Source organism: Stylophora pistillata, chromosome 10, assembly GCF_964205215.1.
Source record: "Stylophora pistillata chromosome 10, jaStyPist1.2, whole genome shotgun sequence".
NCBI lineage: Eukaryota > Metazoa > Cnidaria > Anthozoa > Scleractinia > Pocilloporidae > Stylophora > Stylophora pistillata.
Window position 1 is genome coordinate 23192933 of NC_142528.1, and position 19259 is coordinate 23212191.

Here is a 19259-nt window from a genome sequence, read left to right on the forward strand (position 1 = left end):
AACCCATTTATTCGACCTTATCCGAGTAGACTAGAATATCTAACCATTTCTTGATGTTGTAGAAAGGTGGCATATTCTTCTCAATTATTTTAAGACCCTGAGTGTTAGTCCGGCCGGGGCTCGAACCCTCGACCTCCCGCACAACAGTCCAGCGCTCTATCCATTGAGCTAACCGGGAGGCGGTTTTTTAACCGCCGCGTGATACGACAGTGAAAATTTGCGGTGGGACTTGAGTGAGTGTCAATGCATCAATAGAACGTTTTCCGATCGAGTGTTTCAAACCAAACTAAAGTATCACAACGGCCAAACAAAAGTAAGGAAATGCCTTCAAGGGGCGACGAGAACTCAAAGTAAAGCCGACTAAGCTGCCAAAAGCGCGCGAAAACGCGGGCGACGACGACGTGATAGGTTTAAGTTTTGCATGCGATTCGTATAGGGAGTGGCGTAAGGTTTCAGGAGAAATCATAAAACGAAATAAAGTAAAAACAAAGCAATCCCGTACTTTTGACACTCACTAAAAAATTTCCTTTTAAGAAAATCATGGTTATGTACCCTAACGTAGATGGTAAGTTATTCTTCCGGTTGATAAACCACCTACAAACAACCAAAACATCATACTAATTTAAAATAATTCTTCTCTTAACATGTGTTAATGGCCTTGAATCGGAGGGGATAAACTAACAAGGTCGTGGACAGCAGTCTTAGAACGATTTGCTCGAGAAGAAACTCGTTGTGCCAGTGAACAAACCGTACATCTTAGTAAAAGAATTCACGAGAGTAACGAAGCTTCCTACTTTGGTGAAAAAGGACTTGGTTTGTCAAGAACACTCGGAAATCTTACCTCCATCTTGCCCTTTCATCGATGTTTTAGGATAAATTCGTGGATAACGCTGTGAAATGTTCATCAGTTTTTAAGAGGCTGTCTCTCTTATTTCCACCCGGTCAATTTCGCGTCAAAAATAATTTTTCCTGAAACGCTGTCTACAGAAAGACTTTACTTAGGAAAGAACTAAATTAGATTTGGTTTGATTCGAAATAAGTTTCTGACTGCGTTAGGGGCCATAATTATTCTGTGGACACAATCGACATGGAACCGAGAGAAGCAAGCTCAGGATATTTGAAATTAATTTATTAATTATATCATATCAAACTTCAGGTAAAAGCATTTATTCTTTTCAGCCACAATTTTCTCCCCAAACATTACATTGGGGTGTAAATTGGGATAGAACAAAACCATGCGACACAAGCTATCAGCGGTCTTCTCTTTTGTGCGGACCTTTGTGAGAACAGTATAACATCGAACGGATCGTCGTAATCTAAATTTAGGCGATTATTTCTTCACTTCAGAAGCCTGAAACCTTCATTTCCCCCTCAGCTTTTAGATATGGAGATTTCATATCCTGATTCTGGAAAAATTCAGCTCGGAAGCGATATTAAATGGGTGATTAACCGCGAAATGTGGCCATAATTCCAACCATTTGTTTTGATGCCACGAATCCCGATGAATGCCGCCTACTTTTCGAAGGCAATACCTAGCTATTTGTTGAGGTTGTCATGGATTTCAGTAATATGGTTATTTGAAAAATACTGAAGTTAACCATGAAGCCGGGCTGCAAAGCGGGTAAGCTGTATATATGACAAAATCTGCTCCAGTGGTTTGATTTTAGTGTAGGTGAAAAAATCGCGAATGCCCGTACAGGTGCTGATTCAAACGGTCCTAACTTTTGAAAAATCGAAAACGTACGAGGGTTTTTGCATGCCTTTGCCTATAAAGGTCTAAACTTAAAGTGCACCTAAACCCAAAATTTTTTTTCGCTTAACGAAATAAGCTAATTTTTTGGAGTATTTCTGTGCAAAAATTTTTTAATTTGCTCAAATCTTTAATTTTCTATGCCCAGTCAAAATACGGAAAATCGGCCGCCATCTTGCCCCACGACCGAGTTTAAAGAAGAATGGCTCTAGCCGGTAATGTGACGTCAAATCGAGAACACGAAAGTCTGCATCTCACACATTTTCACTTGTTTGGGAAGATTGTCGTCGATATTGTCCGAAATATGCCGACTAGGTGTGTTGTATGAAGAATGTATGAAGCGCGATACCCTCTTGCAAATTTCGCACGTCGCTACATCCTTCTACAACACACTTAGTCGGCATATTTTCGGACAATTATCGACTACAACCTTCCCAAACAAGTGAAAATGTGTGAAATGCAGACTTTCGTGTTCTCGATTTGACGTCACATTACCCACTAGAGCCATTCCTCTTTAAACTCGGTCGTGGGGCAAGATGGCGGCCGATTTTCCGTACTTTGACTGGGCATAGAAAATTGAAGATTTGAGCAAATAAAAAAATTTTTGCGCAGAAATACTCAAAAAAATAAGCTTACTTCGTTAAGCGAAAAAAATTTTTTGGGTGTAGGTGCACTTTAACGGCTGTGTAGGATAGAGTTGTCAACCAGGTCCCAAATCCCAAAACTTGACGTCTAAATAAAGGTTATTTACGGCCATCGGCCGATGGCGACTTATAGTGCTCAGAATATGCTAAAATTCGCCTTTTCAAATATATTGAGAGGGCAAATTCTAACTTTCTTGGCAAACTGGAAAGGTTCTTAAGCAATCTGATATAAATTCGGTGGCTTAACTATGCGAATGAAATATTTTACAATGTTACAAAATATGCCAATTTCTCAATTTTCGAGGCGTTACGACGGTCCCTACGGACTGGGAAATAATTATGGCCCCTAACGCAGTCAGAAAATTATTTCGAATCAAACCAAATCTAATTTAGTCCTTTCCAGAGTAAAGTCTTTCTGTAGACAGCGTTTCAGGCAAAATTATTTTTGACGCGAAATTGACCGGGTGGAAATAAGAGAGACAGCCTCTTAAAATCTCTGAGACAAAGCCGCTAGTTCAAAAGACATCCGCGGTCGCGTTTAGTTTTGGCGCGAAACTTTGAAATGTCGCGTTGAAATTTTCGCGCCGATTTCAAATTGACCAACTAACATTGCAGATGCAGGTAATTCATTAACAAATGGCTCACAATCCGAGTAACTAACCTATCACGTAAAACTGACAAACAAGGAAAACTCTCAAACAACCAATTCATTCGCAATGAAATGCATAATTTCTTTAATTAGCAAAGTACGTTGGAAGGCCACAGACAAGCTTTTGGACAAAGAAATCCATGTTTTGTTACAATCAGTATTTATTTGCCTGGATAGTTAAAAATTTACTATGGTAGAATATAAATATACAAAGGTACAAAATAAATACGAAAGAAGTTGAAGTTCTGGTAGTCGTTTCTTACAAATATCTGAGGTTTAAAAAATTTGCCACTGGAAATAGACTTCGATTTGTGTCCTTCAAGTGTTATACGCGACTAAAACACTGCGATCAATCTGTTGAACAATCAACAAGTGAAATAAGATACAGGAAAGAAAAAGAAGAAAGAAGAACTAAGCATAACGAAAACTGCTTACAGCAAGCTGATGATTCTTGAGAAATCTCTTGCAAACAGTAACTGGTACACTGTGAAATGCAAATTTTAGCGTCGGTAGAAGCACGTACGGTTATGTACCCCATATCCGACAAGAAAATGTTATCCGTTATCAACTTTAAACGCCTAAAGCAATTTATTTTGATGATCTCATTTCCACGCTTCCCAACTTTGACTTTTACCTAGTACACTTCCACACTTAAAAATAATTTCCACATTTGCAATAATAGAATTTCCTTAAACTACCTCGCTAACTAAGATTTGATTGGACACCAAGAATATGGAAAACTAGACTTAACTGAACTTGAATTAATCAGAAAACAAATTCTGGGGTAAATTATACATTAAGTAAGGACTACTGAACTGTGTTTTCTACTCTTTCGTATTGCTGCTTTATTACGATTGGGTGAATATCACGAGAAAAAATATTTCTTGTTGGGAGTCGAGCGATGATTATCCTGTCAGCTGAATCTTGCCATCTTGGAGGGGATTTCTAGGCAAAAAAAGAGGAGGAAAAAATAGCTGAGTAAGTAAATTCTTAAGACAAGTAAAATAGTACAAAAGTTGGCTCCAACCTTCAAGTCTGTGGGCAACACCCTTGTAAAGGTAAGGTAAAGTCTGTTTACGAGCCAAGTGGCCCATCAGACCGGCGCTTAACTCCAGTTTCCGTCGCCTGTAGTGACTAGGAGTATTTCCACTCCCCACTGGATGGGATGCTAGTCCATCGTAGGGTTACCCTTCCCCAGCACTAAATGCGCCGGTAGCCATTTCAACACCTGGGCGAGGAGAGACACTCTGAGAGTAAAATGTCTCGCCCAGGAACACAACACAATGTCCCCAAGCCAGGGCTCGAACCCGGACCACTTGAGCCGAGCGCACTAACCATAAGGCCACCGCGCCTCCCACAGCCTAGTATGTAACCCATAAAATAATAACCACGGAGCAGCGTTCTTAAGTGGTACTGTTTGTCGAGGTTTTCAAAGTGATTCGAACTGGTTGCACTAGCCGACAAAAATCGCGTGTGACCACTCAAATGAGAGCTGATAAGAATTATTTTCATGATTAACAGTTCACTCTGCTATATGTAGCTTGCGCATTACGTAGTCTTCCCGGCATCCTTTGAGCCAAGCGGGAGAAGAGCGGGCAGGCGAAGGCACAGAGCTCAAAGGAGCAAAGAAAATACATCATTACTTAATCATAACAATAACAATAAAAACTACGGTACTAATAATAGTAATAAAAAAAAAGATTTCCTTCCACCCTATACCTTCTATAATTTCTGCGTTCCCCGCCCTTCTCAAAAACCACAAGATTGATGCGCAGGAAGCGTACAAATTTGTTTTGAAATTTTAATTGTAAGGATGAAACTCTTAAGTATGACCACTGAAGGGCGAGCAGATTCTAACTCTCGGAATGAACTAAAAACTCCTGTCTGAGACCATGACGGTGAAATCCGAAATATCATCTAACGGCTCACCTTCATTCGGATATCCCGGAAACTCGCCATTCCTCATGTGACTTGCGTACGCGGCATTAAACAGTTGTTGTTGACGTAACATACCACCGAAACCAATCATACGTTCAGGCTGACCTCCAGCCATCATGGCATCCATAGAAGATGCCATATGTTGCCTTCGTTGCTGCTGCTCTAAGAAGTACATCTGTTCTCTCGTAAGAGACTCCCTGGAGGGTAGTCCAGAGGGGTAACGATATTGCATGGAATTCAGGTCCACAAATTGAGAATTTCCTCCCTGTTGCATTTGCGCAGATTCAATGTTTCGTTGATGCGCCATAGCAGATAAGTTAGGTCTGTACTGCAAAGGAGGCAAAACGTCTGACGGGCGCTTGTTTCCGTACATGGCTGCATACGAGCCCATGTCCGCAACACGCGTAGGGTTAAATCTTTCGTGTTTCTCCTCTGGGCTGTGCAGAAAATTACCGGCCATCATATTTTCTCGCATTCTTTCCCGCTTTGCTGCCTCCAAGGCTAAGTACTGACCACGATTCTCCGGACTTCCTTGTGAGGGGTTCATTCCCCTCAGCATCGAAGTAAAAGGGAGCCGATGATTTCTTTCGAGGGCAGGTTTGTCATCTACGCCCCCTGAAGATGGCGGGCCGACATCGTTTAGTTCTTGAAGAAAACTACCCGGTTGAAAATCAGGCCAGCTCTTGAAAGGCGCCGCGGTCTCTGCCCCTTTAAGATCTTTGTTAATATCTGCAGGGGGCATCCGCTGAGGAACCGTCTCTGTTTTACCGTGTTCTAAATGTCCATTTTCAGATACACTTTCCAATGTTTTCTCTCGGGAACGTTTGTCCTTTACATCATTTCCAGGCGGTTCTTTTATCGGGGTAAGCACTGGCATTTTCTTGTACACATCTGCTTCAAGGGCGCTGTTCTGAGGAACTTTCTTTATAACACTCTCCGCAACATTACCTACAACTTTTTTATCGTTAAAATTCATTCCAAATGCACGCTCGTGTGTTTCTAAACGAAGAGGATCTCCCTGTGCTCCTAGCCTATCCAACCCTTCATTTGGAGAAACACCAAAAGACCCTCGCCCAGAGGTAGTATCGAAAGTTGGCCGTCCTCCCATTCCATCATAGGGCCCTTTTCCGGGCACCCTATTCAAATACTCGTTAGATGACAGGACACGGTCCCTTTTCTCTGGTGACTGGATGACTTGGCGGGAAGAACTGGGGTGCATGGTCGGGGCACCCTTTGGTGTACCCTGAGCGGGCCCCTCTCGCATTTTGGCCCCTTCTGTTGGCTGCTGGTCCTCTCGTGAGGCCCCACTTAAGATATGACTGATGGAGAGAGTAGCAGGCACTCGACTTCTTGTCTGCTGCATTCCATCAACGTTTGGCTCTTCCCTACCATTGGCTTGAAGATCCTTCCGTTCTTCCTGTTCACTATATGCTTCCTCACTATCGGTTTCGTTTTCGCTCTGTTTGTTGTTACCTGTAAAATTGGGCGCTTGTGCCTTAGTCAGTTCAGGAGGCTTGTTTGGTATGGCTGAAAACAGATAAAATGGAAAGAACACGTTAGGGCAGCAGAAAAAAAAAAAAAAACAGAATTTGGTGATACATGACAATTTTGCTCCACAACTGGAGGGCTGTATGGATAAGGTTCCTTCCGTCAAGATTAAATTATTTTAATACTTTAAGTACACCCTTTCTTCAAATCTGGATTTAAAGTTCTCTCTTTCTTCTCTACTCATACCTTCTTCTCTAAAGGAACCCTCTCTTGATGGTACCCTCTGTGGGGGAGCCTCTGGAGTGCGTCTCTCTAGGCGCCAAGGCTCCCTTCCCGGTACCATGGGTTGATTGTATGGTCCAGCACCTGGAGCTCTATACGGCATAGCACCATTTCGAGGATAGCCGAGGTAAGCTTGGTTAAAGGACTGTGGTCTGTAGTAAGGTGGCCCTCCATGCGGCTGTTGTTGAGATTGACGGCCTCTCTCTGTGCCCCCCGTTATTGAAGGAGGAGTGGGCTCACCTACAGCAAAGTTAAGATGATTAAATAATCCCTTGTGTAGCCTCTCAAAAATGGCCACCTCTATGAAGTGATTGCATGGGTGGTTGACATATTGGGTGGTGGGCTATGGAAGGGTAACAATGAAAAATGAAAAGGAAAACCCACCTGAAGTTGAGACAGGGACCGTCTGCTGCGGGGACAGCTGCTTGACCTGTTCAGTCTGACTAGGTCTATTAATGTCGTTCTCCCTACGAGACAGCTCCATACTTCCACCTACAGCACCCATTCCATATTGAAATGGCATCCTGCCAGGCATGCGCTGGCGTGGAAAATGTGATGACTGTGGCTGTGGCTGCCCCATCTGCCCCATGGGATTTCCTGGGGGAAATCTAAACCTGTTGTACTGAGGACCTGGTTGTGACATGCCAAATCTGGCAAAAGCTGCTGGGTTAAAAGCATTCTGATAGAACTGCGGGGGGTATAGGGGTCTTCCATCGGGGGAAAAGTGCGGGGGACCAGGAAAGGGCATTCTGGAAGGGTGATGTGATGGCATCATGCCTCCATTTGACATGCTGTTAGGCAACATATGGTTTTGAAACATTGACTGCATTCCAGATGAAGCCATCTGTGGGGGGAAAGGGCGGTCCTCTCCAGAATGAGAACTGCCAAACATCTCAGATCCTGAACTCGACTCTCCCTTCTTTCTCTTATCTTTTTTGCTTTTGCGTGCGAGCTCTTCTTCAAAGTCTTCGTCACTGTTATCATCATCTTCGGGAAAATGTTTCTTTATTTGACGATTGAAAGCTGCCTCAAGGCTGTTTGCCATCTTGGTATACACTAAAATTTCATATGGAAATTGATTAAGAAAAAATGAAACACGTTGTGGACGTCTTCAAAAATTACATTGCAGATAAAACACACAGGCACGCCCTGAAATAACAGGGCGATGCAGGATTCCAAGTTGGAAACTCCCACTTATCCTGCAGATGTTAAATATAGTGTATAACCAGCAATAACACCTGTTTAACAGCATGAAATGTACTTACTACTATCAGGGCCATTGTAGTCCAAACAGTTTTCAAACATCAACTTCATGTCTGCATTGAACTGCAAATTTATACAAAACAGCTTGTTCATCTCCCCATTCTTTCAATATTCATTTCTTTTTTAAAACACATTTTCAATATATACTGAAATAATTGCAACTAAATTAACTCAACTAAATCCTCTCTTAGGGAGAGGAAATATGGGGTTAAGTTTACTGTTGGTTCTTGTCCTTGCTCTAGGGGTTTTTCCTCCCTTCACAAAAACCAACATTCTAAATTCTAATTCGACCTGGAAACACTGGACAAAAAGAGCCACCACATGGAATGTCCACTGCTATATCCCATTTATTTTATTTGAGTACTCACATCATTCAAAGTGGTGTATTTACTGTCATCAAGCTTTTGTTCAATGGTTGACAGATCCATTGGTTCCTACAAGAGTGGTGTGGTTTTTTGCTTTAGAAAGTAAAGGGCTACAAACTCTAACTTGATATAACGACAAGGCTCAACATATCACTATTGGTGTTCTATTCCAGGTACATGTACAACATAAATAGAGAACCTCACAATAAACCCCAACATCAAAAAACAAATAAGCAAAAGGAGACACCAATGGAAAAAGGAAGTTTAAAAAAAATCAGATTTGATTAACCACACTGCTTAGCATACAAAGGGGTAATCAGTCATTACCTTGCACTTCTTTGCAAGGTATTTGTCAAAGAAACTTTTTTAAGAAGAGAAAACAAAAACCTATATTAAATGTAATTTATTTCATCAAAAAATTTTGATCAGATTTTTTTACGAGAGAGATGAACCCTCTAAACTTTTCCTTGCTCCCTGCATATGGCTTTGTAGTTCAGTTGGTACACACCACATTAGAGCCCAACTAGCATTTTGGATGCACAGGTTTGGATCCTGTTGAACCCTGGGGGTGGGGTGTGTAGAAACCTTCAACTATATGTAGGGGATATTGCTTACAAAAAACAATCAATTCTCAGAACTGGAAAACAAATATACCTGTGAGCATCAGTAGTGAGAATTACATTTCAAATCTTAGAGATGCAAAAGCTAATCCTTAAATCTCACCTCGATGATCTCATAGTATTGAGGGGCATAAGATTCCTCCACAGGCTCCAGGAAAGGCCATGCATTATTGTGTTTTTTCAGAGCATCCAAAACTATGGTAAAAACAAATTCAACATTCTATAAATGAATACTAAACAAACAAAGGCTTCAGTTATCATTATGATAGTGAATGATTTGAACCTGTGAGAGGCAGAAACCTTGTTCCCAGGGTCCATTCCCTTCCCCCGTGAAAGGACCCTCGTTACAGCTCAACACGTGTCCCCTTAAAATTGGGAGATGAAAATAAAACATGTGGAAGGAAGGGCTCGTGTAAATTTTTTTGATACTAACTACTTCCTTCTGTTTACAGAATTGAATTGAATTGAACTGATGACAAAACTGGTCTGTATAGGCACATGACCAGTCACAACCAAGGTCCTTTCTCAAGCGAAGAAAGAGAGAGGACCCTTGCAACAAGGTTGGAAAGGTAGCTGTTTGTGTAGTATGATCTAGGTAATGCTCTGTAGAGAACTGTTGTCAGGGACATTGACAAACAACCTCAGTGGACGTCACATCCTTACACTGAGGATCATTGATTTCCATCTAGGTGGGCATCAGGAGAGTGGCCCTTATCAGGACTACCCTCACCTGGACGATCTGACCACAGGTTTATCTGTCTCTGTTAATAGCAGCAAAAAAAAATTTTTTTATGGGCTATTACCTTTGTACATTCCAGTGTACAAGTCTTCATCTCTGTCCTCAAGACCAATATCCTCTCCTGATTGTTTCGATCGTGTACTGGTTCGAGTACTAGTTCCTTCTTCACTGTCTTTGCTCTCTTCTACATTAGCCAAGCTTGATTTCAGTTCTTCTGGAACAAATTCTCCATTAGCCATCAACCACTGCCGTTCCTCTCGCATTCGCGCTCTTCTAGCTCTCTCTAAAAAGAGGATGTAAGGTATACACAGGTTAATTATACACTCGAGCAAATTGGACCACCCAGCTGGAGCTTGTCCTGATTTTCTTGGCATGAAACGACTAAGAGTCTATTCCCCCCTGCAATGAGTTGCCAATTCATGCAAGGTACCCCTCCTCAGTATTTCACTACGCTTCCCTAACAATTTGCCACCACTCGTTTCTACTCCTGAGTATAAGAGTTAAGTTAGGTGACTGAGTCTCCCATAGAGGAATATCAGTTATTCATATTTCTATTTTATGGACAGCAATCAAGATCTGTCTACACCTTGTTCTACACCGTTATTTTTGTATTCCACAGGGAACGAATGATAAGGATTCACCTCAAAATTGATTATCTCCTGGCATGTATTATATCTTATTAACCAAGCGCGAGGGCCGTACTGGGAGAATATCGGCCCGAGGTCTTGACAGTACGGACCGAGTGCAGCGAGGTCCGTACAAAAAAGACCGAGGGCCGATATTCTTTCAGTACGGCCCCGAGCAAGCTTGGTTAATAAGAGATTTATTATACGACTGAAGTTCAAAGGGACACAAGTGCGGTATCATCCGGGACCATTCGGGACAGTGCCCGGTCCAATACTTAGAGAATATCGGACCGGCAATAGAGCATTTTGATTGGTTGATTTTGGTTATTGGCCCTCTGACTACCCGAGTCGTGTAATAAAACTTAATAAAATGATAATTCCAGTAAACTTGCCAAGATCTCACCCCTTCTCTCTTACTTGCTCTTATCATAAGTTATTATTATTCCATTCAAGCAATTGTGATGATGCTTTATTTTGGACTTTTTTCACTTTGCCCAACTTTTTCCCAGTCTTGAAACTCATTCCTTTTTGCAAGGATTTCTGAGTCTATACAAACAATCCACATAAGCAAACCAGTTTCACCAAAATTTCACAAATCCTTTATGCATGACATTGCACACTCACCACAACTGAAAAAAATTATTTCCATTACAAGGCTCAAAATATTATCCACTCAAAAAACAATATCTAGTCCATCATAGGTTTTGTTAAGTCATGATTGGCTAGACATTTTGAACAATTCTTTACACATGTTAACAAGAATTTAATTACGAGGCATGTTCAGGATTTAAATACAGCTGTATTACTTTGACTGCATCGAGTCCAAGGCTGCATTGTATAACAAAAATGCGGTAAAGAAAGAGGCATTTAATGGAATGGATATTTCTCTGGCCAAAAATGGTCGCGTCTGAGCAAAATAGGTTTGACTGTGCTTTTCCTTACCTTGCTGTCTTTTCTCTGCTTGCTGTTGCTTTTCACGTTGCCTTTCCTCTTCCTCCTTTTTCCTCTCTTCAGCTGCTCTTTCCCTTTCTCGTTGTCTTTCATTTTCTTCCTGTATTTCCTCCTCCTCTCTGAAATGTGCTTTAGAAGCTATTCGGTCAGATGCCCGTCGAGGTGCCATTTCCATTAGCAGCTTTTTCCTCATAGCTTTATCCTGTGTCAAAATGTCAAGATTTTAAAATAATATATCAATGTTCTGAGCTACTTCTTTAGGTGTCCACCACTTCCTTTATTCTCATGACCTAAGTATTGAGTAATCTCATCACCTGTTTACTGGATAATATATAGATGTTTTAAGGAGAAGTTACATGTTAATCACTTCTGGAAGTTAAAGGGTTCAATGCTTACAAATATGCCTTGTACCTTTGCTTCTATCATTTTGCCTATTTCAGGAACAAAGTCCACACTAAGTGTCTCATAAAGCATCTTCTCGTCTTTGTTTTTGCTTTTCTTAAATGACTCGGCCAGCTGCTGCCATTCATCCTCTGTGGAACACACAACAGTCCATGAAGGTTGAGGCTTCTTTTCATTGTCTTCCTTCCCCTCTGAATCTACCTCCTGCTCTTCATCATCATCGTCATCATCAGCGTAATCACTACTGGGCATATCACTGCTTGGACTAGTAGGACAAGTAGCAAAATCAGTATTGCAAGCTGCACATTCATGCAGGTCTTAAAGTACACAGTACCCATTGAAAACATAGGACTAATTTTTTTAACCCTTATAATCCTATGACCAAGAGAGATTTTCTCCTTACAATATCAACACAATATCAAGCAGACAAGCAATGAGAATAAGGAAAAATATAAATTAGGGGATTATTAGTTGATCAAATACCAAATTATCTGAAGTAACATCATAAGAATTGTATAGCAGATGGTAAGAGAATTATTAATGAAGTCTTAAGAGTGAAAGGGTTAGCCAAAATAATCCTTGATTTTCAAAACTTGATTTACATGAAGGCAAGCTTTGAGCTTCAAAAATCAAGTAATTAAAAGTGAATTAACAATTGAGGCTACATTTAGTGAAGGAAACTGATATAAAAAAATTGAACAAATAAGTTCTTGGGCCCCTTGATCAAGTGCCCCATACAAATAACAGCCCACCATCATATTGCTAAAAGTTAAAAAAGCACCCTAGCCACTAATTAGTGGATTTGAAGTGGATAATTGTCCAGATTTGCAAAATTTCATGTTAAAAACCCACACCCCTTTTCATGTCACAACAGTTGGAGTCATTTTCAATTACTACAGCAGAACACTGCTACATTCTTGAGTTAAATTTCAACAAAATAGTTTCCTAACGATGGCAAATGCTAGAGAAGAAAGAATAAATCAAAAAGAAAAAGAGGAATAAAAATGGCACCAAAAACAGCTAGAATGATTCTGTACAGAGAAGATTCACAGGGATTGCAAACAAATGTTTCAAACAACTCAAGATGTATAGAGCATGACATACAATGTAGTTCCATTGTCATCTTTACCTTGATTCAGATTCTGCCTCTGAGTCAGATGATGATCCTTTCACTTTCTTCTTCTTCTTCACTTTTCCCTTCTTCTTCCTGTTTTTCCCCTCCATCTTTTTCTTTTTCTTGGACTTCTTGTTTACTTTGTTATCAGACTGTTCAGACTTTTGTTCACGATATAATCTAGTGCCGTAAAAGTACCAGTATGTTCTGGCCTCAGCATCAAACCCCAGTGGTTCAACTCGCAAGCTGTCTGCATCTAAGCCCTGAAAAATAATGCGCAGTGCTAACACCAAAGAACACACATTCACAACACTTTACAAGAATGAACTATTGAACTGCCAGTCTGAGAGCTGTCATCCCACCCAATGACAAGTAGGGGATAGGTAGGAGGAATGGGTAAGACTGAGTGAAACCCAGTGAATGCAGGGGTTTCATTAAGGGCCAGGCACCGGGCAAATTGACCGGTTGTGAAGACGGTTTTGCCCACCTGATTTGACGGTCTGGAGGAAAGTTTGTCTTATTAAGAAGTTCAGTTCAAAGAGTTTTGCCCGCCTGTGAAAACCAGTTGCCCTCCTGCAGAAAACATTAATAAAACCCCTGTGAATGAAGAGGGATCATGCAAGTTTCTAAAGAGTGTGTGGTGCTGTGTGTGAAGGGAGTTTTACCAGATAATTCATTTTACCAAGTGAGTTTATTGAGTCAATTGGTCACTATAGACAGGGCTTGACACTAACTTTTCAACTTACTAGCCAAGTGCCCAGTGAAAACTTAGATGTTACAACAATTTCAGTTTGTTTACTAGCCAAACTGGTTGGTGGAAATTGAAAACCACTGGCCAAAACTGAATTTCTATGAGCCTGTGGCTAGTTGGCTACTGTCAGTGTCCAGCCCTGTTATAGAGGTTCTAAAACTGACATTTCAAGCTCTGACAAAGGGCCATTGCTAAAAAAAGATCAGCTTTAAAACCTCTCTATGGTGGCCAATTCACAGTATCACTTCAGTTGTTAAATTAATTATCTTGAAATTGCACCTGCAAGAGAATTAAATAGGCATTTACATAATTGTATCACTCTTCAGAGTGGATCATGTACAGCCATAAGATTCCCAACAACTCAAAGAAGCTGAGTGTAAACCGTATGCCCTTAACTTCCTGCAGTTTATGCAATTTTGATTCCTGGGAATTGACTTCACTTCAGTATTAAGCAAAACTGTATCATCCCACTGCATTTCTACATGGACATACTGTAGATGAACACCTTTGATACTACAACACTGAACCAACTTTTCTCTACCAAGCAGCATATCTGCAAAATTTAATGAGGTCCCTAAAAATCACATGAAAGTGAGGGCTCTGAATGTTGCCAATTTTTGGACAGAAATGTAAAATATCCTGGAGGATGAAAGCCTGCATGGCACCAGTAAAGTGACTCTTGTAAAGAAACCCGAAATTCCTGTGCCTCTATTATTCAAGTATCCTAAGTTGTTTCAAGTGGATTTAAAAAGGAACAAGAAAAACTCAGTTCAACAAAGTTCAATGACTTGATCAAAGAAAGATTGCCTGAGTGTTTGAAGTGAATTCCTTCACCACAAAAGATAGGGTGATAAATACAAAACCATTTTGTCTCTTCTGAAATACCAATATTTTATCACAATATCATCTAACAAGTAGCCAATCTATCTAACCTTTGATAAGTGTTTAGATAGTTGAAATCTAAGAAGGAAATGATAAATCTGCAATAGGATAATTACACAAGCAAAGTCATGGAGAGAATGACTCTGGCATCACAATAGCATTTGAAACCATATCCAAAACAAATGCACATCAAACACATGGAATTTAAACAAGAAAACTCAAAGCTTGTGGTCAGTGTACGGCTAAGTCTTGATTTTGTACACAATGGATTACCCAAAAGCCAATACTTTATATTATTTTCTCATCACTGGGGATAGCTAGTGTTAAAAGTACACTTTATGTAAGTGTTTTCATGATGCATTTAACTAACAGACTTGATATATAATCCCAACCTATTCCTTAAGTGTCACATAGACAGCTAATAAGTCAAAACCTTTATATTCATCTGCTTTAATTAGAGACTTGTAAACCCAAAAGCATCCTTAAGCCATGCCTACATGTTCAGCTGTATGGCAAAGACACAGCTGAACCACATTGAGGTCCACATGCTTTTGCTGAACTAAAGGCATATTAATTTTATCATTTGTTTTGCTAAATGGACAAGCACCATTAATTTTCCTTTTTCTCTTCATTCTTATACAGCAATTTTGCCAGTTTCTCATTAACATGTAGAATATAGGAAGGTGCAACATGAAAAGGTGCCTATTTTCATACAGCTGGCAAATTAAATCATATGGTGGCCTTAAAAGCAGTGGCCCTTTAACATAGCCAGGCAAACAACGACAGTATTTTGGCCAAAATGAATGGGGGGTTGAAATGATCCACACCACCATTATTAAACAATGAAGAGTGCTTAAAAACTGTAAAACGAAACTTAAGCAGTTTCATTGGCAAGGTAAGGTGCCATTTTGCAGGAGGACAAGAATGCATTAAGCCAAATATGGACCTCTTCTTAGATTCCATCCATGCCAACCTTATCACGTAGCAATTGAATATTTCAACACTCTCCAGGTTCAGCTAGAATTTTGACACTACTTTACCAATCAAAAATCCATTATTTGATTTTGAGACTTTGATTTTGAAAATCATGGCCAAAAGTCATAAAAAGGTGTCCTTTTGGCACAAAACTTTACGATCTGAACATACACAAAACTTGTAGCTATTATATCTAAAATCTAAAACTTATCTTTCTGATGCCATTATAATTATTGTAATTCATTTGTAACACTTGGATAATCATTGCAATTGAGGTAAATGTGAAAGCAAGTGCAAAAGGCCAGAGGGAAAAATTGGAATACTGGTCGGAGAAATGTTTACTTGGATTTGAAAGAATATTTCTTACCTTCAGTAACTCAGGAACATCTTCAACATCCAGTCTGAAGTCACAAAGGTTGTGTAGAATCTCGACTTTTTCCCTCGTTGAGAGTTTGCTATGGACCAAATAAGTCAATATTATGTTCAGGGACAATATAAAGAGATAAAATTACTGGTGCAAGAATTTTAATGACGACCAAATATCACGAGTTTGAACATCGAAGAAAAAAAAAAAACTGAAGGTCACCCGTCAATAATTAAATCAGTAAACATTTTTTCTCCCACAACAATGGGCCATCCATCATTTTCGTCAGCAGCAAATCTAATCCTTTAGACACTGGAGAGCATTTTAAGAGTACTCAAGATTTACAGAGAGATAATTGTCTCTTGAACAACCAAGAGTGGAAGTGTTCAAGGCAAAATACAGTTTTTTGATATAAATTGATGAATTCCCAGTGAACAATTGTATAACAAAAGTATCAAGATGTAAATAGAGCTGATAGACTGAGCAGAGTGGGCCAGAATAAAAATATTATTATTCAATGGCCATACACGCTGTCAAACCCAAGTATTTACTGTTAGTAAGGTTAAATTTCTTGACACTGAGACATGATAAACATTTCAAAATTAAGGAATTACAATTTAGATGAAGATTTATCAGAATTCACAATTGCAGAGCATCACTATTGTACATTACAGATCAAAGAAGGAACTTTTTAGCAGAACGCGAAATCACAAATTACTGCAAAACAACACGTGTTTTCATCTTTCACGGGAACCATATTATGACAAAAAAAACAATGCCTTGTTGCTAAAAACGTCACTGGGTTGCCCTACCATAAGCAACATCCTCTTTACGTTTACCACTTTAATGAAACAAAGAGAATAATTTGCGCTTCAACCAGTGTTAACAAAAAGATGGCTTCAAACAAGCTGGGAATTAGAGAAAACACATCAACCTCTACAAATATACTCAAGGCAATTTGTGTCTCATTAAAACAGCAGCTTAAGTTGCAAATTGCTTTAAAGAAAGAGTTTACCCTCATCTTTGAAACTTTTAATCTTAATTTGATACTAAAATTGAGAACAACTGAGATTCTGGGCCATTTCCAACTGTTGGAAACTAAAGCGTACTTCTGGTACAACAAACGCGTTTATTCATATTTCGCTGCCAAAAACAATACTGCGTTGTCGACCACATGGAGAAAGGCAAATCATCAAAGGCACAAAATAGCAGTCCGGATTACCTGTATTCTCTATCCGCCAGAGGGTTCTTCTTTCCTAATTCATCTTCCCAACGTATTTTCAATACTTGTGACAGATATGGCTCGAAATTCTCGGCGCTAAAAGGTAACATGGAAACTGTCACGAGACGCTAAACTAAATAAGGAAGCAATTTGGCTAAACTCTCAAGACATTTTCCCACTCGCAAAAAATAGTTAGGGAACTAATCTCACCACCAAAACAAATTCCATATTCCCTGTTACAAATCTCTAAATACAACTCGAAATTCGAAAGTAAACCGAATAACGAATACCAAGATATAAATTTTCAATAGGATCGCTCTATAAATATTTCACGTGTCAGAATATCAAATCGCACGTTCGTCCCTCCATTTTTAATAGCCGACTAAAAAGATTTAACCGCCTTGGGCTCGAATCGAATTCCATGAAATCAAAGATTCTCCCTTAGGATTTTCTACTATTATTAAAAAAATATCAAAAGCGGGTATTTTCGTTTCACAAAGGAGAAAGCAACCGAGCCCTTGTGGTTCAACATCGACAACTAATACTTAATCAAGATGAGAAAGGCTATAGATATTTGTTGCAAATCGATTCCTGTCGTGAACACGATGAGAGAAAAAAAAATGGTTTCAAACAAATCATCAAGGCTTAACAACGCTAAATGGATTTCTCAAAGTGTTCGGAAGAGATGATAAACCTGCTGGCAAACAGATCTGCTATCACTCCTGAATAAAACCGTGCAAGCATGAATAAAATACTAGAATTACTCGTTTGACAATTTAGGCGAACGGAACACATCTAAAGCTGTTTCTTGCGTCTAGAAAGTTTCTTCGTCGAAGACTTCATTCATAACGTAGTAATAACATCGTGGGAGCAATATTTACACAGTTCCCGATTCCAGATAATTTCATTTTTGAAAACATGGCTTACATGATTAGACAATGAAGAAAATTACCATGAGGCGGTCGGAGCTAGAATGGATTAGGAACATTCACGTTTGCACACGAAATCAACTAAAAGCTCGTATTTTTAGTAAATACGTGTAATCAGACAAACAAAATCAATCAATGCGTTGTTAAGACATTTTCAAAGAAATACTCAAAGGATAAGCTAAGGATGAAGTAGAAAACAATACAGTAAAAACTGAAACTGTCTTACGTTATATCCTTTATTCCATACAATCCCCTTAACAATCGGGCATGAAGATCGGCCAAAAAACGGTTGTTTCCCTCTTCATTAGAGCCATCAATGACAAGTGCATCTTCTAAATCCTGAGGGAAGTAAACCAACGTCTTTTTAAGCTCAAAGGTGACAGGGCAAAAACGATATATGTCCGTCTAAGCTCTCAACTTTGCTACCAGTTTTTAGCTGGCACCGTAAAATTCAAATTTTTAAAATAAACAATGCACGGAATAGTTTGGGCGAAGAAAGGTCAAAGGCTTAAGAATAAACGAGCCTAATAGTCAAAATTTCAAAATTATACTATCAGTAAACGATCGGGAAAAAAAACGCGGTCCTCAATTCAAAAAGATAATTGCAGATTTTCGTACGTACCTCGATTTCGAAGTCAGTCAATCCGAATGCGGCGCGGAACAACGAACAGAAATGTGCTATCGATGGTACCTCCCACCAATTTCGGATCTCTGCAAGCCAGAAAAATACGATAAGCGCAATGTTTCACCTTTCCAAAGACGTCTCAAACAATCGTCAAAGTTGCACAGAAAACATATTCACAAGGCCGTTCAACAGTACCTTCCATGTCAGGCAAAACAGATGGCCAACTGAGTACAATGACGACACAAGACGAAGCCGGGAACATCCGGGCTTTTCCCTTAGACCACGCCCACAGAGGTCTGGGGCGAGAAAAGAAACGTGACTTTTGACTGACTATCCCAAAGACATGACAATGAATTATTTCACAATGGATGACATCATAAAAATCACGGAAAGCCATTTAATAACACTTTCCACATTTGGAAAGGAGATGGAAAAACTGATCGAATAATCTCGAGCAGAAATTTCTACCAAATTACAACGATACTCTAAAGCGCCTAGTTGAACCACATACGCGACCCATTGGCATTTGAGGGAGGCACTCAGTTCTTGCCAAGCTTAGAATCGAAGAACCGTCAACAACCCGTGCGTCGTACTCGCTCCAAGAGGGCAGTAGTAGATCGCGTGCATGTAAACCACATCGCGAGTAGTTCAGTTAAACACAGGACAACTTGGTTTTACTA

The 19259-nt window shown here is 39.8% G+C and overlaps 1 protein-coding gene across 1 annotated transcript; it reads right to left on the bottom strand.

Annotated features, from left to right (window-relative positions):
- Positions 1-3100: 3100 nt before the first annotated feature.
- On the bottom strand, positions 3101-18865 carry LOC111330242 (uncharacterized). Its single transcript, XM_022935067.2, has 16 exons — positions 18775-18865; positions 18577-18665; positions 18181-18293; positions 17026-17121; positions 15807-15894; positions 12847-13094; positions 11727-11982; positions 11307-11517; positions 9803-10021; positions 9103-9194; positions 8383-8448; positions 8017-8077; positions 7136-7807; positions 6716-6991; positions 4973-6508; positions 3101-3988 (listed from the first exon to the last, which is right to left on the bottom strand). The coding sequence occupies exons 1-16, from the start codon at positions 18839-18841 to the stop codon at positions 3957-3959; spliced, it is 4122 nt and encodes a 1373-aa protein (XP_022790802.2). The 5' UTR covers positions 18842-18865; the 3' UTR covers positions 3101-3956.
- Between the last annotated feature and the right edge of the window lie 394 nt (positions 18866-19259).

Bases quoted from the DNA above. Each gene is read 5' to 3' on its own strand.
- LOC111330242 (XM_022935067.2), bottom strand. From the start codon at position 18,841: ATGTTCCCGGCTTCGTCTTGTGTCGTCATTGTACTCAGTTGGCCATCT. The intron at 13,095-15,806 runs GTAAGAAATATT...ATTATTTTTCAG, and splicing joins ATGTTCCTGAGTTACTGAAG to GGCTTAGATGCAGACAGCTT. The intron at 11,518-11,726 runs GTACAAGGCATA...ATTTTGACACAG, and splicing joins GCAAAATGATAGAAGCAAAG to GATAAAGCTATGAGGAAAAA.